The sequence below is a fragment of the Bidens hawaiensis genome, unplaced genomic scaffold (genome assembly GCF_021521415.1).
Source record: "Bidens hawaiensis isolate Kalapana, Puna unplaced genomic scaffold, B.hawaiensis_p1.1 tig00028820_1, whole genome shotgun sequence".
NCBI classification, from domain to species: domain Eukaryota; kingdom Viridiplantae; phylum Streptophyta; class Magnoliopsida; order Asterales; family Asteraceae; genus Bidens; species Bidens hawaiensis.
Window position 1 is genome coordinate 46,886 of NW_027494740.1, and position 23,430 is coordinate 70,315.

General features: G+C 35.9%; 1 protein-coding gene across 1 annotated transcript; it reads left to right on the plus strand.

Annotated features, from left to right (window-relative positions):
* The first annotated feature begins 6,056 nt into the window (after nt 1-6,056).
* Nucleotides 6,057-7,949, plus strand: LOC143577824 (putative F-box protein PP2-B12). The gene is made up of 3 exons (XM_077061549.1): nt 6,057-6,343; nt 7,319-7,437; nt 7,521-7,949. Exons 1-3 carry the CDS (start codon nt 6,074-6,076, stop codon nt 7,936-7,938), a joined length of 807 nt encoding a protein of 268 aa, XP_076917664.1. The 5' UTR covers nt 6,057-6,073; the 3' UTR covers nt 7,939-7,949.
* Nucleotides 7,950-23,430: the final 15,481 nt, after the last annotated feature.

Sequence of the window (23,430 nt, forward strand, 5' to 3'; positions counted from 1 at the left end):
ATGCACGGGGAGGCCATGATTAAGGCGACGATGTCGCTTTTTTGTGTTGAAAGCGTCTTTCCCTTCTAACCATACCACATAATTATCTTCCTCGCATCTTTACACTTGCAAATCTCAACAAACAACACCCCCGGATTTAGGACTCGGGTTAACCATACTTTGTGAAATACCTGTTTAGTTTTGATTAAACTCGTGTTTCTTCAATAGATATTACGGATGATTATATATATATATATATATATATATATATATATATATATATATATATTAAATCACAACTTTTTTAACAACAAAAATTGTACATGATGCTTTAGGTATTGTAATTTTAGCTTTAAATGCTGTAACTCTGGCTGTGGGTTGTGTGCATTGGTCCACGTGTTACTGATACTTTACACGAGTTTGGTATCTTTACACATGTATCCGTGACCTCTTTCAGTCTTTTGTGTTGAAACTGAAAAGTGAAATACAGACCATTGCTTTTTCCTTCTTCATTTTACTCCACCGGCACCCACTCTCTACATCCGCGGCCACCACCTCCGACCACCACCATTGCACAACCATCGTCATTCAGGTGACGATTGCGTCGCCTTTCTCTGGTGAGCCGTCTCTCTTTCTCTCTCTCTCTACATCTGTGGGTCACCAACATCGCCTTCAACCACCTGTACTACTGTCTTCAACCACCACCGTCTCCATTCAGGTGATTTATGGCTTCAAAGTGCAAAAAAGAAAAAAAAAAACCCCAATTTGTTTATTGTAGGTTTAGGATTTCTTCAAGTCGTCACCATGTTAAGGCTACCATGGTTTGTTGTTGGTTGTTTCATGGCTGCCATTTTTGGCTGTCTATAGAAGCATTGATGACTGGTGCTTTATGTTTGTCGAAGCACGAGATGAATCTGACATGATCCATGACGATGTTTCCACGGATTTCGAGATGAACGAACCACGTCTTGATCTTCTTCTCCGGCTGCTTGGGATCTGCAATGACTTTTTGGGGGTGTGGAGGTGACCGCTAAGGAATCTCGAGGATCTCTTGTTCACAGACACAAAAATATGGTGGTGGCACTTATTGAGAATGACCAACCTCTAATAAGGAGGTGGAGACCTCCTTATATAGGGAGCCTCATGGCCACCATCATGGTACCCTAATGGGCCTAGCCCAGTTAGGGTTACCTCCACAAAACCCCCTCAGCCCAATAACATTGTATTAGTCCATATAATAAAATAAGCCAAACATAATAAATTTAGGGTCGTAAAACCGGGTTTAGTACCATACCCCTACAAGCCCCCCAAGTCCAGCGTTGCTCCTAGGCGCGCAAGCGTTTAGGTGGAGCGCTGGACTTTATGAGGTGTGTTAGGGCGTGAGGCGGTTTTTTCCCTTTTCTTCGGCCTTATCTTTATTGTTTTTGAGTTTTGGGAGGTTTTCTTCATGATGGTGACGTGTTGTGGTTTTTATGATAATGATGGTGCACTAGCATGAATAAGATATAGCACGCCGAATAATAAAAGCCTGCGCGCGAGGCGACTTACGAGCTATGAGAATAATAAAGCTTGCGCGCGAGGCGACTTACGAGCTATGAGAATAATAAAGCCTGCGCGCGAGGCGACTTACGGATCTATGAGAATAGTAGAAGCCTGCGCGCGTGGCGTCTTACGAGCTATAAGAATAATAAAAGCTTGCGCGCGAGGCGTCTTACGAGCTATAAGAATAATAAAGCTTGCGCGCGTGAGGCGACTTACGAGCTGTAAAAATAATGAGGCCTGCGCGCGAGGCGACTTACGGATCTATGAGAATAATGAAGCCTGCGCGCGTGGCGTCTTACGAGCTATAAGAATAATAAAAGCTTGCGCGCGAGGCGACTTACGAGCTATAAGAGTAATTAAGCTGGCGCGTGAGGCGACTTACGAGCTGTAAAAATAATGAAGCCTGCGCGCGAGGCGACTTACGAGCTATAAGAATAATAAAAGCTTGCGCGCGAGGCGACTTACGAGCTATGAGAATAATAAAGCCTGCGCGCGAGGCGACTTACGGATCTATGAGAATAATAGAAGCCTGTGCGCGTGGCGTCTTACGAGCTATAAGAATAATAAAAGCTTGCGCGCGAGGCGACTTACGAGCTATAAGAGTAATTAAGCTGGCGCGTGAGGCGACTTACGAGCTGTAAAAATAATGAAGCTTGCGCGCGAGGCGACTTACGAGCTATAAAATGATGATAATGACTGGCCCACAAGGGCCTCTTCTGCGCAGGATGACTATCCCGGCCTGTTTTCAAAATAATAATGGAGGCACAAATGGCCAGATAATAATAATGATGTCATAGGTGCTTGTGCGGCTCGTAGCCGAACCTGCAAAAACATGTCAACTAAAAGTGGATGTATTGCATGGTTCCCATCCTCGGGCAAATTATGAGGTGTGCCCAACCTTTAAGCTTGGCGCGTGGCCTATGGGTTTATGAGGATTCCCAACCTTTAAGTTTGGCGCGTGGCCTATGGGTTTATGAGGATTCCCAACCTTTTAAGTTTTGGCGCGTGGCCTATGGGTTTATGAGGATTCCCAACCTTTAAGTTTGGCGCGTAGCCATATGGGATATTATAAGGATTCCCAACCTTTAAGTATGGCGCGTAGCCATATGGGATATTATGAGGATTCCCAACCTTTAAGTATGGCGCGTAGCCATATGGGATATTATGAGGATTCCCAACCTTTAAGTATGGCGCGTAGCCATATGGGATATTATGAGGATTCCCAACCTTTAAGTATGGCGCGTAGCCATTTGGGATATTATGAGGATTCCCAACCTTTAAGTATGGCGCGTAGCCATATGGGATATTATGAGGATTCCCAACCTTTAAGTATGGCGCGTAGCCATATGGGATATTATGAGGATTCCCAACCTTTAAGTATGGCGCGTAGCCATATGGGATATTATGAGGATTCCCAACCTTTAAGTATGGCGCGTAGCCATATGAGTACAATCATGGTTGTTCTTATCCTGATTTGGATTAGACTGTTCTTCATTTGTTGTGTCGCTTACGCGCGGCCTGCGCAATGTCTCATTTATCCTCACGCGCAGATGTGGTGCGTGAGCGTGCATGATGCGTGAGCATCTGATATGCATGAGCATACGTGAAGCCCAATAACATATGTGATGCGTGAGCATATGAGATGCGTGAGCATGTGATATGCGTGAGCATACGTGATGCGTGAGCATACGTGATGCGTGAGCATATGTGGTATGCGTGAGCATACGTGATATGCGTGAGCATGCGTGATGCTTGAGCATGTGATATGCGTGAGCATACGTGATACGCGTGAGCATGCGTGATGCTTGAGCATGTGATATGCGTGAGCATACGTGATACGCGTGAGCATGCGTGATGCGTGAGCATGTGATATGCGTGAGCTGTGGCGTAGAGTGATCGCCGGGAGCGCGCATGCGACCCGCCGTGGCGTAGAGTGATCGCCGGGAGCGCGCATGCGACCCGCCGTGGCGTAGAGTGATCGCCGGGAGCGCGCATGCGACCCGCCGTGGCGTAGAGTGATCGCCGGGAGCGCGCATGCGACCCGCCGTGGCGTAGAGTGATCGCCGGGAGCGCGCATGCGACCCGCTGTGGCGGAGAGTGATCGCCGGGAGCGCGCATGCGACCCGCTGTGGCGGAGGGTAATCGTCGGGAGCGCGCATGCGGAATCCGAAGTTGATCCACAGGGAGCGATTTTGATCCGCGGTGGCGCGCAGGATCTAGAGATTTTGAATATCCACATCAGGTAGGTTTTATGTAAAACCAACAGATCTGATAGGATTTATAGATCTATGAATATGAAGTGTGACTGTTGCTCAAACGAACCCAGAACTGAAAAAATCATAACTAGATTTGGTATATTTCACTTAGACAAAACACAGATCTAAGGGTTTTCCCCAAAAGTTCGGTGGTATTTCTTCCTGTGTATTTCCAGATCTGGAAGTGTTTTTTAGATCTACGGATTTTTGGATTTCCATAGAACATATCTGAAAGAAGAAACCGTAGACCCGAGATATTGATGAACAGATCGGAGAGCCGAGACGAGAAGCGAAGCGTGGTTCATTGCCGTCCCACGGATGGCGCCAATGTCGAAGCACGAGATGAATCTGACCTGATCCATGACGATGTTTCCACGGATTTCGAGATGAACGAACCACGTCTTGATCTTCTTCTCCGACTGCTTGGGATCTGCAATGACTTTTTGGGGGTGTGGAGGTGACCGCTAAGGAATCTCGAGGATCTCTTGTTCACAGACACAAAAATATAGTGGTGGCACTTATTGAGAATGACCAACCTCTAATAAGGAGGTGGAGACCTCCTTATATAGGGAGCCTCATGGCCACCATCATGGTACCCTAATGGGCCTAGCCCAGTTAGAGTTACCTCCACAAAACCCCCTCAGCCCAATAACATTGTATTAGTCCATATAATAAAATAAGCCAAACATAATAAATTTAGAGTTGTAAAACCGGGTTTAGTACCATACCCCTACAATGTTGTTGTTCGTTTATCGCTCGAATATGATGTCTAGGCTATGATGACGCTCCGTTATTTGGATGGCGACGTATGTTGCAACCATAATGGAGATTTGAGCCTCACACAATTTAATTTAATTTTGAGTTTGTGTTACATAGGTAGGATTAAAATAATTTAAAAGATTTGTTCAGTAATTAGATGATTTTAATAAAACCTTTCATATCTTAAATGGCTTCATTATTCTTTTCGTTTTTAATCATATTGTATCTATAAAAGTTATATACATAACAAAGGTAGTGTAAATAACAAATATATATAGGAATCCATATTTACAAGACTCACGTACAAAGACAAACACACTTTGCTATTTATTCTTTTATAAAATGGTTTTTAAATATATGTTTATTTTCTCATGAATTTTCTTTTTTCATTAAAGCAGCACGGAATTGATGCAGCAGGTTTGAAAAAGCTCGAGTTTTAATCCAGTATTCCACTGTATTCAGGAATATATCAACGTGTATTATGCCCAAAACCAGTAACGAAACAAAAAATATTGCTACTTATGTCTAAAAGTATTTATTATTTATGTTACTGCCACGAGTACGATATAGAAGAATGAGGTAGGTTTTGACTATCACTAAGCGTTGGAAATTAGTTGCAAATTTGAAAGGTTAAGAACCCTCTAATACCATTAGTAAGTGAAAAACTTTTAACACTTTCTGCATAATCATATGTTATGTGATATTTTTTCTTACTAGGTTATAATATTGATTCTTTTAGGTTTTGGAGTCAAATCTTTTTGGCCGCAACAGTAAGAGAAAGAAGTTGTTTCATCAAAGGCACTATTTATGAACTGCTTAACACGGTAAGAAGTATACAACATCAACAATTACTTCTGTAGTAAAAAAACATGAGTTTGTTGTTTAGCGAATACAAGTTGATTGATTATGTACATGGACATTAATTCAGTATTTTAGGCCAAACCTGATGTTACAAAACGTTTTGGCATTGCTATTTCTATCCAATGCGTGTGATCTTTATGTCATTGACATCGTTTGTTTGTTGGTCTATTTAATGGCTATGTTGTAAACACATTCTGTATTGGCATATGGCATTGTTTGTATTGTGATCTGTGTATTAAAAGTGGTGAACTTGGCTGTCAATATTGGTTTTTTTTTTTCACAATTTCACCACACCACAACGCTCAAGGTTGAAATTCTAGACACTAACCCGCGCAAAACGCAGGTTATAAAACCTAGTTGCTTTTATTTTTGGACACGAAGTGTTGATAATTTGATAAGACGATGACATAAAGGTTAGTATTATGTGTTAGAAATCAAATGCATTACATTAGAGTGAATAGTAATAACAAAATATTTAAAAAAGGAAAAAGAAAAAAGAAAGTCAGACAAATCGAGGTGAAAGGTAGAAAGACAAGAGGAAGAAAACAAGATGAGACTTAACGAGCAAGATTACAAGAATAAAATATTACCGTTGACGTAGACTTCGAAGCTTGATCAAACTTTCGTATTTATATATTTCCACTAAACGAATAATTTGCAACGCATGATCAGAGAACATGTCGGACACGCCGAGTATCTCGGATCTGCCGGAAGGCTGCGTCACAGATATCCTATCAATGACGTCACCTCGCGATGCCTGCAGATCTGCCTTGATCTCCAAAGCATTCCATTCAGCTGCAGACTCTGACGCCATTTGGGACCGCTTTCTGCCTCCGGATTACCGTGAAATCATCGGCAGGGCAGTTACTCCGGTGGGTTTTAACTCTAAGAAGCAACTCTACCACCGCTTATCGGACTCTTATATCCTCCTCGATCATGGGCATTTGGTAAACCAATCAACCTTACAATCCATACTGTACGTATTAGAATTGAGGTGTTTCGGATTGTTTATTTAGTAAATCAGGATATTATGAGTTATAACTTATAAGGATATTAGGACTTATTAACCTTCAGCCAAAAGTCATTTTCAAGTTATATAAGGAATCTCAAACACCATCCTTAATCAATTATGAATAGGTTGTTCCTTTTAGGTCTGCATAGGGACATTTTTTTCATGGCTAAAAGCGAATTTTAAAACTATGTGATCTGTTATGACTGAAATATTGTAAGGTATTGAATTTATTCGAGATCAGTTATATGAGAAACTAGCTTATATGCATATGTGACACACATGCTGAAAAAAATATTTGTAAAACATATTGATAAATATAATCATTGAAATTTTGAAAATCAAATAAATACGTAACCAAGTAACTTAAATAAGACATAAAAGATGAAAATATATTTAATAATATATTACAAACTTCTAAAGACTTATTGTCTACAACATTTGATGTTGAATTTGAAATATTGTCATCACTGTCTAGGATAACTTTGAAGTCATCTCGTCTTGTAACTATTGATAATGCAACATTCAATTAATCATTTTTTTTATATAATAGTTCCCATTTTTATATTATAATAAAAGGATCCATGTGTAAAAACTGGTTCTATAAATTATGGAAAGATGGATTTCATATTTGAATGTGTAATTTACTTGAAAATATATATCACGTGGGAAGAGACCCATTTTGATGATTGTATTATTTGTCCAGTTATAAACTGAAACCATTGCAAGATATTGAACTTATCCAAGATAAATCTTTGAGAAATTGATATGGGTTTTTATAGGCCAAAAGGGTTGTATACTTTTGTTTGGGTTGTAGCAATATGCTTCAACTTATATTTTCTTTATAAATAATAGTCGAGCTGCCCTGCTTTTGGTGATATTGTAAAGTTTTTGGATATAATTATTGATGTAGGGTTTGAAGCTAGATAAGGAGAGTGGGAAAAAGTGTTATATGTTGGGGGCAAAGGGCTTATCTATTGTGTGGGGTGATGACAGTCGTTACTGGGAATGGGGGCATGTACCCGAATCAAGGTATCCCTTCGTTCTCTATGCTACGGACCAAGTGTGTAGGTTATCGTGGCCAAAATTATATAAGTGTGAAACTATTGGTGCAGGTTTGCAGAGGTAGGTATACTTAAACACGTATGGTGGCTTGACATACGTGGCAAAATAGCAAGTGTGATGTTATCCCGAAAGACAACATACGTTGCATATCTTGTGTATCGTGTTACTAGGGACGCATGGGGACTTTCGGGCGCAGGAAAAGCAATAGTTAGTGTTGATGGGATAAGAAATGAGACACTAAATGTTCGTCTTCAACAATTGCGGCCACGGGGTCGCGCACAAGCACTGGTACAGGCGCCGGTGGAAGCACATGCTCCGGCACCAAGAAATGATGGATGGTTGGAGATTGAATTGGGTGAATTCTATTGCGGTGATGGAGATGAAGGTGAAGTTGAGATGGTGTTCCAAGAGCATCATGATTATAAAGGGGGTCTTATTATGGAAGGCGTTGAGCTTCGGCCTAAATAGTGTTTTAAATGAATGGTTATGAATAAAAGAAAAGAAAATATGGGTTTGTAAACTACGAAACTAGATTTATGTGTAATAAATAGCAAGTGTTTGGTAAAATAACGTTTTAAGTGTGATAAGCTGTTATCAAGGGCACGCTAAATGACGAGCAGGACTAAACATATATTCCTAACAGTTAGTTGTTTATTCCTAATAGTTAGTTGTACTTATGTAGGATATACAATGAAATGGATTTGAATTGTTGATTTTCATTAGCATGTATTCATTACATGGTTAAAATTCAAAGAAACATAATGTTTAAATTGATTAAGAAGTAGTAACGCTTATGTGTGATGCCCCGGAGTTTAATTTAAATAGATCAAAAACCATTAAAACGAATATCAATATTGGTCCTGATAATACTAACATAGGTATCTATTTTATAAGGGATTTCAACACGCAATTTACATAGACTAACAATAATGACAAATAAAGATACGCATTGTGATGGGGCCATTAAGCCGCCCGAAAACAAACATAGAAATTTTGAACCATACACGTGCATTGCCGGCATATTAACTCATAAATTATAGACCAAAATGTAAAACAGAAGTTATTGAAATTCAAAATAAACCATATGGGGTATGTTGTATTTGCACTAATATTTTAAGGGAAGATATCTAATAGTCGAAAAAATGAAAAGTCATTATAGTGTAAGTGTAGAGACGTACCATCAGCTTATTGCAAAACATTGTACAAATAAGTTCCTAAATTCTAAGGGGAGAAAATAAGAATTATTAAACCCCTAAAATCCTATGTGTCGCGATGTGGTCGCTTCTCATTTTATGGAAACCACCAGATTGCTTGATTTTTATATGGAGGCCTCTAATTTATTTAACCCAAATTCATGGGGTATGGGTCTTATCAAAACCATATAACTCTTAAACGGGTTATAAAATCTCATTAAATTAAAAATTAATCTTACCAATTATTTGATATGAAAATCCCATAAGAAAGGGATATACTAAAATTTAATATACAATTTAAAAAGAAAAATATATTTTTTATAATTAATAAACAATTTTATAGTAACATAAGCAGATCATGGGTCACAAAATCCAGATAGCTTTTAAACGGGTTATAACACATCATTTATTTATGAAACCCTTTCATCATCAAACTCTAAATATATTATTAACTTTCTTATAGTAAAGAAAATTAAAATCCAAAAAATAAATATTAAAAAATGAAAAATGTAAAACAACCATTCTCTCAAGCCATCATATTGCTTAATTTGTAAATGAAGATTTCTCACGCATTTGACCCGAATTTACGGGTAAAGGTCTCTCCAAACCCAGATAGCTCTTAAACGGGTTATAACATCTCATTATATTAAAAATTAATCTCATCAAATATTTGATATGAAAATCCTATAAAATAGGGATATATTAAAAATTAATATCCTATTTTATTTAAAAAAAAATTATTATTTATAATTAAGAAACAATTTTATAATAAAGAAAATAAACTAGTAATGGGTATCACCAAACCTAGATAGCTTTTAAAGTGAATTATAACATATCATTTATTTGTGAAACCATTTCATCATTAAACCTCAAGTATATTAATTATTAACTTTCTTACAATAAATAAAATTAAAATCCAAATATACATATATAAATATTAAAAACGACAATGTAAAACAACCCCCGTAATACGGGGGATAAAATCTATAATATATATAAACGAAACCTCTAAAATCCTAAGTGTCGCGATGTGGTCGCTTCCTTCTTTTATGGAAGCCACCAGATTGCTAGATTTTTAAATGGAGATCTCTCATTGATTTAACCCAAATTCATGGGTATGGGTCTTACCAAAACCAAATAGCTCTTAAACGGGTTAAAACATCTCATTAAATTAAAAATTAATCTAACCAATTATTTGATATGAAAATCCTATAAAATAGGGATATACTAAAATTTAATATCCAATTTAAAAAGAAAAAGATATTATTTATAATCAATAAACAATTTTATAGTAAAAAACATAAGCAGGTCATGGGTCACCAAATCTAGAAAGCTTTTAAACAGGTTATAACATATCATTTATTTATGAAACTCTTTCATCATCAAACCCTAAGTATATTATTAACTTGTTTACAACAAAGAAAATTAAAATCCAAAAATTGAATATTAAAAAACGAAAATGTAAAACAACCATTAAGCTCAAGCTATCAGATTGCTTTATTTATAAATGAAGCTTTCTCACGCATTTGACCAAAATTCACGGGTAAAGGTCTCACCAAACCCAGATAGCTCTTAAACGGGTTACAACATCTCATTATATTAAAAATTAATCTTATCAAATATTTGATATGAAAATCCTATAAAATAGGGATATACTAAAAATTAATACCCTATTTTATTTTAAAAAAGATATTATTTATAATTAAGAAACAATTTTATAATAAAGAAAATAATCGGGTAATGGGTATCACCAAACTCAGATAGCTTTTAAACCGGAATATAACATATCATTTATTTGTGAAACCATTTAATCATCAAATCTCAAGTATATTAATTATTACAATAAATAGAATTAAAATATATACATATGTAAATATTAAAAACGAATCATGTAAAACAACCCCCGTAATACGGGGGATAAAATCTAGTAATAGTATATTTCACAAAAGAAAATTATACAAATTAAAATGAATAGATACCAGTTTCCAAACTTTTTGTTTTTATCTTCTTTTTTATTTTTGAAGTTTGACTTCAACTCGAATTTGGTTGCCCATGTCCATACCCGAGGAATGACCCGAACCCAAAATACTCAAAAAAAATAGGAATCAAGCAACCACATTACAAAAAATCGGTTCAGTTTGAAGTAAATTTGGTCTCGGTTTTCATGTAAACACAATTTATGATCACCTTAAAACCATAATTTAAGCCAAATATTAAGGGTGTTCATGGTTAGGGTTTAAAATGCGAAATCTTCCAAACCGATTATCGGATTAGTTTTTGGTCGTTCTTTTTCTTATCTTTCAATCCGTCAGCTTCAAAAATTCCAAACTGTGGTGCGCATTTGTTTTGAAATTTATATAAAAAGTTGGCTGTATAAAATTGAACTGGATCGTAAGGATAATTTACTCTCTTAATAAAAGACTAACTAGAGAGAAGGTTCACTAATAGACATAGGGATAAGTCATTTGACTTATTCACATCCATATCATGAATGTTTGGAATCCATATTATGCAAAGAGACATTGCTTTTGCTAATTCGAAATGAAGGATGATATAAAGTAGGTTTTCATCTTCAGGCATCATATTCATAGTTAGCGCATTCATGCTAGTTAACAGTTCCAGCTCCATATCAAGGATATCGTTACTAGCATCAATATCGTATTAGAGGGGTTGTTTGGTTCGCATAATTTGGAATTGGAATTTCTTTAGGAATTGGAATTTAAGAAATTCCTTTGAAATCCTTAATAAGTTTGGTTAGAAGTCTGTGAATGGAATTGAAATGAAAAAATGACTAAAAACACACAATTATCCTTAAATTAAATAAATATAAATCCAAGATACAAACTCAGTTATGCTTTCGGTCTTCATAAGTCACCAGCTGCCGGCTGATGTGTCGGTGAAATAATGTGTGTTAAGTAAGTTATATCGTGTATTTTATGTGTTTATATGTCTTGGACACGATTACTTTGAGTGGTTTTACGTTTATAGGTGTGGAGCTTAAAGGAGCTAAATTGGAACATATGAGATGGAATGTAAATAAAGATTTTATTGCATGTAATAATAGAGAATTTGAATACGAAGACGTGGCCGAAAACAGTGCGTAAAACGGAGCTATAACGAAGAAGTTATGGGTAAAACAGAGCGAGGGGGCTGTCACCGTAAAGCAGGGTCCGATGACCGTAGGCTACGGTCCCGCCATTGCTTACGGTGGGGAGACCGTAGGCTACGGTGTTCTGGGCTGAAAACGCGATTTTTAGGTTTTTGTTGACTATTTTAAGCCCGGTTCAACCCTAGGCCGCCTATCTTTGATATCACATCATACTTGGACGTTTTTGGAGGCTTCTCCCACCATTCTAACACATCTTAATCACCTGAATCATCCATGGCATCATCCACTCAAGAATCAAAGAAGCTATTCGAGACGGCTATGCTAGGCTAAACCACTCGTGACCATCTCTGGGTGTAGGGTTGAGTTGTTCATTGGATTGTTGGTACTCTAAACCTTATTTTTGGATTTTGTTTGTGTGCTTGAACATACTTTTGGGTAATCAATGATACTTGCAGTTTATTAGTTATTGATTTTTGTCATCAACAGTAAGGATTGAGTTCTTAGTGTCATTGACCTAGTGTCCTTAACCATAATACCGAGTGATTTATCATTGCCTAAGATTAACAATCAAGTAGATTATTGTTTAGCCATGTCAATCAATTCGATTAAGTTGTAAAGATCAACATAGCCACACATCTAGTCTCTTGGTTTATTGCTTCAAACAAAGGTTATAAATTCAATAGGTTTAATTACCATTCTAATTTACTTCAAGACCTGAAAACTGGAGTTTGGTTACATTTTAATAATTGTTTACAAATCAAAATCTTTGAAACCGCTTGACATCGTTTGTCTGTTTAGTATAATTAGTTGTTAAAAATTAAACTTGATTAGCACTTTCCACTGATTCCCTGTGGATTTGACACCGTACTTGCCCTTTCTAGTAAAGGTATTTTATAAATGTTTTTGATTGACCTTTCGACATCGATCAAAATGGCGCCATAGCCTACGGTCATCAGACTCTGCTTTACGGTGACAGCCCCCGCGCACTGTTTTGCCCATAACTTCTTCGTTATAGCTTCGTTTTACGCACCGTTTTCGGCCACGTCTTCGTATTCAAATTCTTTGTCGTTCCATATAATAAAATATTAATTTCCATTCCATATCATATTTTCCAATTTAGATCCTTTAAGCTCCTTTAAGCTCCACTCACCTATAAACGTAAAACCACTCAAAGTAATCGTGTCCAAGACATATAAACACATAAAATACACGATATAACTTACTTAACACAAATTATTTCACCCACACATCACCGGCCAACGTCTCTGGTTACAACCATCCCCACCGCTCGCAACCGCCACCACCACCTATCCCTCTCGCTTCAACGTATCTTTTTCTCTCTTCTCTTCTCGTCTTATCCATATCTGAAATCGGTTGTCGCCTAAAGATTTTGAACCGAAAAACATGACAGATCTTGCCTGAATTACATTGGTGGTGGCGGTCGGAATTTCGTTGTTGGTGGTGGCCAGAGAAATTGATGAGAAGTGGTAATAGGTTAGTGTTAATTAGGTAATCTTATAAAATCCTGAACTATCCCGTGAGTGTTGAAGGATTTTGAATTCCATTAATTGAAGGATTCCATTGGAAAGTAACTCAGATTCAGATTCCTTTTTAGCCAACAAAACATACCAAGGAATGGAATTCTAATTCCAATTCCTTGAAAATCCCTTGAAATCCTCCGAACAAACAAGCCATCACATTTTTTGTTTAGTGAGATCACCACATTCACTATCACAAATTTTTAACCATTTATTATCATTTATTGCATAATATAAATTATAATATAACTTTAGTAAAGATGTTTTCATGAAAAGAATCTCAAATGTTTTAACTTAAGTATATCACAAATTTTAAAATTTAAGAAATCCCAATGGTTTTGGTTTATATTTAATTTTAACAATATATGTTCCATTGACATTATATACAACATTTTTTTTACATGTTACGCTTTTTATGAATATACTATCATGAATATAAATGACAATATCTAATTAATTATTTTATTCAAAGATACACACAATATTCCAATATAACCAAACAATTCAAATAAATATATATAACAAATCTAAATTCAGGTTTGTCTTCAATAAAACCCTAAGGTCTTTCTAAGTGTCCATACTTCAACTTCAATTCAATAGCAACCTGTATATGCGTAGAAAATAGAGTTTGTCAACAACACATGTTGAGTGAGATGGTCACCAATTTTGACACAACAAATAGTTATATAATAAATAAATAATAAATGATAAGTGTTAAAAGCGCAAACCAATCTATGTGGTAATAATCAATCAAGCCTTAACAAACCATGTATATAACCAAATCGTTCTAGTGTGCCAATGAATCGTTGCCAAGCGAATCGGGCATTGATTACAATGACTAAAATTGTCGTTTTACTTTCACCAAGAGAATCGGGCTCTGGTTACTAAGACGGTCGTGTGATCATACTAATGAGAACCCTATACAAGGGGATATGTTGGACCTCTCCGAATGCGATAAAGTAAACAATTAAACAAGTAGCAATTAGCAAATAGCATTTAATTGATAATCACACAATGATTATGTTTGCGAGTTTGTGTATATATATATGATATAAAATATGAGTAAGTACGCATATGTCTCCAAAACATTTGAAAACAATAGATAAAAAGGGGAATGATCAAACTCACCTTAGATTAATGACAAGCGATTAATAAATGCGAGTAAACGAGCTAACGAATAAGCGAGTCCTCCACAAACCGTCAAATGTTTTAATCAATAAGAATCTGAGTCTTTTATATTTGATAATATACATAAAAACGAACTCTTTGCTGCTGGAATCAATCCAAACGGACGTTTAAAATTCAAGTTATGTTTGTTTTTAGATTTAACCGAGCTGGTACTGACTAGAATCCGAACAGCGAGTCGGAAGTCGGGTTTTGGTGAGTAGCCTTAAAATTAAGTTACAAGAATAAAAGTCTTCTGGAGCGAACGTTGAATTTGACCAGAAGTATGAGAAATTGATTGGTCAAAGTTGTTGACTATTATGCCCTTAAACAGGTTTGAGTCCAATTGACCACCGAGATTCCCTCAATCGGAAAAATTGATTAAGGGATTTTGTTCTACAGATAAATATCTACAATATTGAAGAAGAAAACTTACCTGAACGACGAATGGAACAAGAGATAATCGAGGTCAAAGGATCTTGAAGCTTGAAAGTCAAACCGTAGATGAAAGAACTTGAACAAACTTTATGAAATTGATATAGGGAATGGGAATTTCGTGGGATGTAGGGTTGATGGCTGGAAATTAGTAGTTATTAGTGTTTAGATATGTGTTTTGTTTAAATATAATAGGTTATAGCTTGTTTATGAAGTAATCCGCTCGATTAGGAAACAAAATAAGCTATTTAATGAGAAAATCTAGTATAATAACTAACAAAATTTGGCTTAGACACCAAGAAAACGAAATTGGACCAGCTATACCATTTCTTGGAGTTTAATTTTCGTTAATTTAATCGAAAATAGGAAAGAATTGGCAAAATTAGTCCCTGTAGTTCCCGAAAATGCGATTTTTAGCCGTTTTAAGCGATTTTAAAGGTTTTTAAGGGCTATTTGGCATAATTGAAAGTTATAAAATTATAAAATAAGTTAAATACCAATAAATACAAGTTTTAAATAGTTTGAAAGATCCGAATTGCGTTCCCGAATCGGTTTAACTTAAACGAATACAAATACGAAAAATCCGAGATGTTACAGTCTACGCATATAACGAGGAGCCGAGATATGCATATAATGAGCAGTCGGGCTTACCAATTCTAACTTGGTTTCATTGTATATTTATATAATATAATTGTAGTTGCTACTTATTTTTTAAATAAAATATGTTGCGATTATATTTGTTAGGGATATATCACATACGGTGGTAGTCACCCTTCGTGGCTGGAGGACAACACGCCAAATACATACGAAGTCTGACTAGCAGAACAGCCTTACAGTCAGCCATCGTACCAGCTACCGGTAGGGTCGTATTACGGAACCTAGTCTTCGTACGAGCTAATGGAAGAGGGTCCGTATTACGGAACCCGATCTTCATACCACTTACATGTAGAGGGTCGATATTATGGAACCCAGTCTTCGTACCCAGTTACCAGTAGAAGAGCCACCATACTGTTCTTGACCAGTACCGAATTACATTTAGGATACCATTCAAGAGGCTGACGGCTCTGACGGCGAAGGAGGAGAAGATGATAATGATGACGGTGATGATTACATACGCAAGGAGACAGTTTCGTATGTAACGGATAATGAATGACACAATGTGTTTTGTTTAACTTATTATTATTATTCTTTTTGAACAAGCTTTAAAAATGAGCTTATACTTGTTTCAGTTTTTTGATTCTCTTAATGAGTTGGTGGATTGGGCTAAAAAGAGAGAACGGGAGCATGGTTGTGTTATCGTGGTCCAACGGTCAAGGAACAAAAGTGTGGATCTTGCATGCAATTGTGGGGGGAACCCAAACTTAAGGCCACAGTGAGGCATATTGGGAGTATTAAAAAGTGTTGCCATTTAAACTTGTCGGGAGGTACAACACAGGAGGTGATTGTTGGAAGATAGAGGTAGTCACCGAGACACACAACCACTATCCCATTGTCTTTGAGGAGGGTCACGCGCCTCTAAGGAAAATGACCGACAAGGAACTTGATCTGGTTGCGACGTTACACCGACAGGGGGTGAGACCGGGTAAAATTAAGTCAGCCTTACGGCGTCAGTTTCCCAATAACAAATGTATTATTAAGGACATATACAATGCTTTGAGGATCATTAAAGAGCAAAATAAAATTGGCAATACCCCCATGAAGGTACTTGATAACAACCCGAATTTGACTATTTAAATGAATACTTGTAATGCTTGTTAACATTTTATTAAACCCAATGCAGGTACTTGAAAACTTTCTCCATAACAATGTGTCCGTGTTTCACACCCGGGAGAATCCTTCCACCAACAGATAGGAGGATGTTTTCTTCTGTAATAGGAAGTCGCATACAATGTGGTGTGCACTTCCCGATGTGTTGTTGATTGGCATCATGCTAGTTGAAAAAGTCATATGTTAAAGGAATGTGTAATTACAATCTACTTAAATCAACCAAGGGGAGGTTGTGTGAATAAACTATAACCACCCGAAGTTGTTAGAATTGGTATTTGAGAAATCGAAGTCAATCCTAATCTTTATACTTCACTAAAACTACTTGCTTACTTAAATTGATATTTTTTATGGTATGCATGAAGTTATGCATTCTACTTTCTTCTTTGTTATAAGGTAATTCACTTAGAAATGAGGGGTTATTCTATCTAATATTATTAAAGCAAGTTTCACATATTCATCATAATAACCATCCAGGAAGAATGGAATGGTTTCTTGATTTAGATGATAACCTTTAATTATTGATTTTCTCGTCTAAAAACTTATCTCCTTGTTCACATATTTTATCTTCTTTAATTTAAAAAGAAATAGTTTAAAACCATCCTAAATGATTATTATCCCCGGTAAATTTAAAGCAAAGATTCATTATTAGAAACTATTTGTGTCCACGGATCGATATTTGGTTCTTACCAATACTATTCTAAATATACGATAGGTACACTTGCCTATTTGTATGTGGTTTAGTCCTAGTAGAAATCATTTTTATAAATTTAAAGCACGATCTTGTGTGAAAATCAACCAACATATTTTAACTAACACTCACGCACCGCATCAAAAAGCGATCCTCCAACATGGATAATTTTTTTTAAGATCTTTTCACCAAAAAGAATTTTTCATTAAAAAGTGTATTTGGTGCACAGGTTTGTCGGTTAAAAAAATTTATTATTTTTTTTAGTCTTTGCAATTAAATTATTTCAAAACAAACCACCCATCATATTCCGAGATATTCCACTATCAACATTTTTTATAATAACAATCCATATGACATTGATGGCTCTTCTTGGAAATCTTTACATGCAAATGTAAATGATTAGTTTGTAGAGGTAACCCAAGCCTTAATCTTAGATTGAACCTTGTTTTCCTTTTGAAGTAAAACAACTTTAGGTTTCCATGTTGGCAATTCCCCAACATGAACTTTCTCATCCTTGACCTTCTTCTTCAAAGCATGCTGATATAACTTCTCTAATTATCTAAAAGTCAAAGTTTCCTTTGACCTTTTAGTCAATTTAGTCTCAACAGAAGTTACATCAAGCTTGACAACTTTACAAACAGGTTTAACAAGCTCAACTTGTTTGATGTCAGCCTTTTTCTACTCATGATTAACTCCAATAACCTTCTTCGGGTTAACCATTTCAACAACTTTCCTATTCTTAACAACCTTATCTTGGGAAGGTTGCCTTTTCAATATGCTTTTAACCATAGAAACCTTGTTCATAGTTAAAGGATTTTCAGTCATTCTAACAATAGATTCACAGACTATTTAGGATTAAATTGTGACATGCTTGTTGTTAGCTTGTGAAAATTTTCAGGGACATTAGGACCATATGAATGAGTCTCTGTCCAAATTTGGTCTTTTTTTCGATACTCAGAGAATATTTGGCAAATTTATTACCGTTTGTTAGCGTTTATTTGGGAAAAATACTTAAACTACTTGAAAAATTATAAACTTTTGTGGAGAACTCAAGTAATGCACCAAATGATCACATATAAAATTTGGGGTCAATTGGAGAACCCTAGATATAGTTTCTAGATTCGGGTTTATTTGAGTTTTAACGGTCATTTTTGTCTCAAAAAGGTAATTTAGAAAAATTTTTAGGTTTTAGAAATTTTATAGGGTATTTTGAAAGTTATTTGGATCACTCAAAAAATTTATCGGATTTTTCGGAAATTGTTTGGTATAAACGGGCGATTTACCAGTTAAAAATAATATATAAAATGAACTTTTATAAATTAATACATCAGTAAATAATTCTAGAAATATTTTTATAAAAATCTACATATATTAATTAGTAAATTTTTAATTTTTTGTAATTTAACAATAAACAGATAATTAGTTGTACTAATTTGAAAGTTAAACAAATTTAATTATGAAAAAAATCGACAGGTGTTAGATTAACGAACCTGTTGGAATATCAGAACATCAAGAATGATAAAATATCATATTTTTGGGTTATTGAATAAAATTGAACATTTTGTGAGAAATCCGGACAATTTGGATGAATTGTGCGCGTTTTTCTACAAACCAGATTGAATAAACGGAAATAAGCCCTACAGCGAATCCAGACGTCAAAACTATATTTTTTCTTTATAAATTTAATTATTTTATCAACCAACACGTTTACCCAAGTTTACGTGATCATACCTATTTTCTAAATGCATAAACGATTAACTTGCCCTAGCACGTGAAACGGTGAAACTAAGTGAAGTTCAATTTTAAACATTAGACATTGAACAACGTCAGAATTTATGACTACTGACATGTTCTGGGCGTGGCAGCTATACCCAGACTAGATATACAGCCCGGTTTAGTAAGGTGACTATAATAAAAATAATAAAATATTAATATTATTATAATACTGATTATAGGAACTGAGGGATAACAAGTGAAACCAAACCACGAACTGATATCGTGCTGACTACATACTATACAGTGAGTTTCATGAGCCCTCTTTCTAAACTGTTTTACGAATGAGTGAAAAACATGTTTGTTTATACCTGGCTATATACTGATAACATGTGATGATATGAATTATCTAAGTGCTAGCACACAAAAGTCCCCACTAACACAACGATTTACTTCGAGCAGGTGGCTTGTGAATAGTACTATTGGTTTGACAAATCCAAACGGAGTCGGCATCGATTGCTGAGACTTTACACTATTTGCACATGACCATAATTATACAAACACGCTAAGTAGTGTTAGACATAGCTACTTGGGCATGTTGTGGGCGGAAGGGGGCCACAGTGATTGATTGTGCGTGGGAAATGGAGGCACGTAGCCCGAACGAACAGTCACGGATTCACCGTAGCTTAGCATAATTACATCATAAACATACAAACAAACATACAAACTATGATTGTTCTGGCTACGTACACCTAATTTGTTAAAACTCGTGAAACTCACCAACTATTCGTAGTTGACTTATTATAACATGCTTTTCAGGTGTACCAAAATTGGAATAACATGATGATGTGCTACGTGTTACGGAATGTAATCAATGCTGAGTAAATAGATGCAAGTGTATTAGTAAGAAGTAAACAGTTTAGCAAACTGATTTTGATTGCATCGCCTAGTTTGTAAACGATGTTAGAACAATGTAATATATTGTAAGTTAGTTTGTAATGTTTCTTTATGTGACATTTGAGCCTAAACAAGGTACACCTCAGTACGTATTTACCGATTAAGCAAATAAACGCCTTTTGCGTAACAAACGAACGACTAACCGAACGGGTCGGGTTATGACCCAGATATCTCGAGGGCCATCTATAAGTGATATACGTTTAATACAAGCTAAAATAGCATAAATATGGCCTTAGTTTGATAGCAAACAAGTTAAACGAAAATATGCCCGTTTAACTACCCGCTAAAGATTTAAACGCGAAAAATAGTTACAAACCAAGCATTGTATCATCCGTTAAGCCGAAAAAGACTTACCAAACACTTACTTGAAATGTTTTAAGCGATCCGTGAAAATATTTTTGATTTTTACAAACATATAGTATGTTTTTATAATTTTACATAAAACTAGCCGAAAAACACTCGTTTTCGCGCTGTTTAATGCACCCGATAAGTTTTTTCGCGCCAAAAACCGAACCCGAACCAAATTTGGACCGGTCTTTTCATATTTGGGCTTGAGAAACCAAATTATTGGGCCAAAACAGCCCAAAGGGGAGGTCCATGGGTTCCGGCTGCAGCCGCCACCCCACCCCCTTATTTTTCCTTTCACATATAAACTAGATACAAGATATTTCCAACATTATTTTCTTGAAAACTCTGGACACAAGTTCTGCTCCAGCCAAAAACCAGCAAGAAACAAGGTAAAGAGGTCTTAAATAATCGATTTTTGGCTTGTTTAAACTCGTTTAATACCATAAAAACATGTCTTGATTACTAAAAATCATTCCTAACCGTGTACAAATCTTAAAAATAGTCCATAAACATGTTTTGATCATACACATGGTAAGGAACCTGTTTTGATAGTTTTTTTGGCCATAAACACGGATTAAAGGGTTGAAACGGCGTTTTTACGGTTCAAAAGTTTGTTTTTGTGCACTAGCCGAAACCCTAAGTTAAGGGCTGTTATGTTGATGAAAAATTGCTTGGTTTGTGATATAGGACTTGTACCTAGCTTGCTTAGAAGCACAAGAACCTGAAAACTTGATTAAAAAGTCAGAAACGAGCCAAACCCGCTAAAGTAATGCCGAAACACTCGCTTACGGGCTGTTTAGGTTAAGGTTGTGATTTTCATATTTTTAGGCCTTTAAATTTTGCAGGGACATCAGGGACCATGTCATTGAGTCCCTGTTCAAATTTGGTAATTTTTTGACCATCCGGGAATATTTGGCGAATTTATTACCGAATTGGGACGTTTATTTGGGAAAAATAGCTAAAATACTTCAAAAATTATGAAACTTTTCTGGGAACTTAGATTTGATGTATTTTTATCACATATGAATTTTGGGATCATTTGAAGAAGTCTAAAGGTGTTTTGTTTATATGCGTTCGTGTGAATTTTTATAGCCGAATTTGGGCCGAAAATAATATCGCACGAGCTTTTTACATTCTGGAATTGATACAAGTTTATTTGGGACATGATTTGAGCATTTAGGAATTTTTGTGGAATTTTTGGAAATTGTTTGGGGTAAACGGACGATTTTCAGGCGAAATATAGCTGATAAAATGAATTTTTATAAATTAATAAATCAGTAAATAAATTCCAGAAATAATTTTATAAAAATATACATATTTTAATTGATAAGTGGTTAAATTTTCATAATTTAATGATTAACGGTTAATTAATTATGCTAATTTGAATATTAAACAAATTCAGTTTTTATAAAAACCGGCAAGTTTGCGACTAGAGAATCTGCGGGAATATCAAAACACCAAGAGTGATCAAAAATCATATTTTTGGACTAAATAAGTAAAAACGAACTTTTCTATGAAAAACCTGGACAATCCGGATGGATTGTGCGCGTTTCTTCTTAAATCAAACTGAATAAACGAAAACGGGCCCGTGGCTAATCCGGGACCCCAGTATGTGATCTTTCTTTATAACTTAATCATTTTGTTAACCAATAAATTTACCCAAGCTTATTTTTCCATAACTGTTTTCTGAACGCATAAACGAACAATTTGTCCCAGCTGGGAAAACGGGAATCTGAGCCAAGTTCAATTTTAAGTATTAGACATTGAACAACATCACAACCTAAGCCTATTGCCACTTTCTGGGCGTTCCAAATATACCCAGATTAGTTATACAGCCCAGATTAGTATTGAGATTATAATAATATTAAAATATTAATATTATTATAATATTGATTATAGGAACTACTGATAGCGGACCGAACAAACCATGAGCTGATACAGTACTGAATATCTACTAAACCGTGAGTTTCATGACCCCACTCTTTAAACAGTTTTACAAAATTTTGGGGTGAAAAGTATGTTTGATTACATATACATACCTGAATCATGTATTGATGTGAATTATCTAAGTGCTAACACACGAAAGTCCTCACTAACACAGTGATTAACTTCGAGCCGGTGGCTTGTGAATAGTACTATTGGTTTGACAAACCCAAACGGAATCGGCCTGGTTGCCGTGTCACATAGCGCCGTTTGCACATGACCATAATTATACAACACGCTATGTAGTGTTAGACATAGCTACTTGGGGCATGTTGTGGGCGGAAAGGGGCCACAGTGGTTGATTGAGCGTGGGAAATGGATGCACGCAGCACATACAGTCAAGGCTTCACTGTAGCTTAGCATAATTACATCATTTACATACATACATACATACATACATACATACATACATACATACATACATACATACATACATACATACATACATACATACATACATACATATTTCATGATTACAAGTGTTGACTTGTGAATACTCATTACTGTTTTCTTGAAACTCGTGAAACTCACCGACTCTAGTAGTTGACCCGTTTTAAACTGCTTTTCAGGTGTACCTAAATCGGAGTGATTTGGTGATCTGTTACTTGCTCAAGGTGTGTGGTTGATGCTATGTGAATAGAGGCAAGGGTGTTAGTAGTAAGAACGTATAGTTAACAAATCAGTTTTGTTTGTATCATCTAGACTATAAAACAATGATAGAACAAAGAAATGTAATATATTGTAAATTAGTTTGTAATGTTTCTTTATAAACAATGTGTTAATACCAGAGGTGTCTGTTACATTCCCGTTTTACGCTTCCGCATTGTGCTAGTCGGGGTGTGACACTTTATAACAATGTGGTTGATACCAGAGGCGTCTGTTACATTCCCATTTTACGCTTCCGCATTTGCTAGTCGGGGTGTACACCGAGCTTGTGTATCGAGCACTTCGCTAGAGTTTTACTTTACGATCACTTCAGGTATTATTTTGCTTTTCAATTAACTTGTGAAACTCGATTAACCTAAGTTGCTAATGTTGTTTCATGCCACGTCCGTCGGGAGAGTT

Excerpts from the sequence above, each read along its gene's own strand:
- LOC143577824 (XM_077061549.1), top strand. The coding sequence starts at position 6,074 with ATGTCGGACACGCCGAGTATCTCGGATCTGCCGGAAGGCTGCGTCACA. Across the intron at positions 6,344-7,318 it reads TCCTCGATCATGGGCATTTG|GGTTTGAAGCTAGATAAGGA; the intron begins GTAAACCAATCA and ends TTATTGATGTAG. Across the intron at positions 7,438-7,520 it reads GGGCATGTACCCGAATCAAG|GTTTGCAGAGGTAGGTATAC; the intron begins GTATCCCTTCGT and ends CTATTGGTGCAG.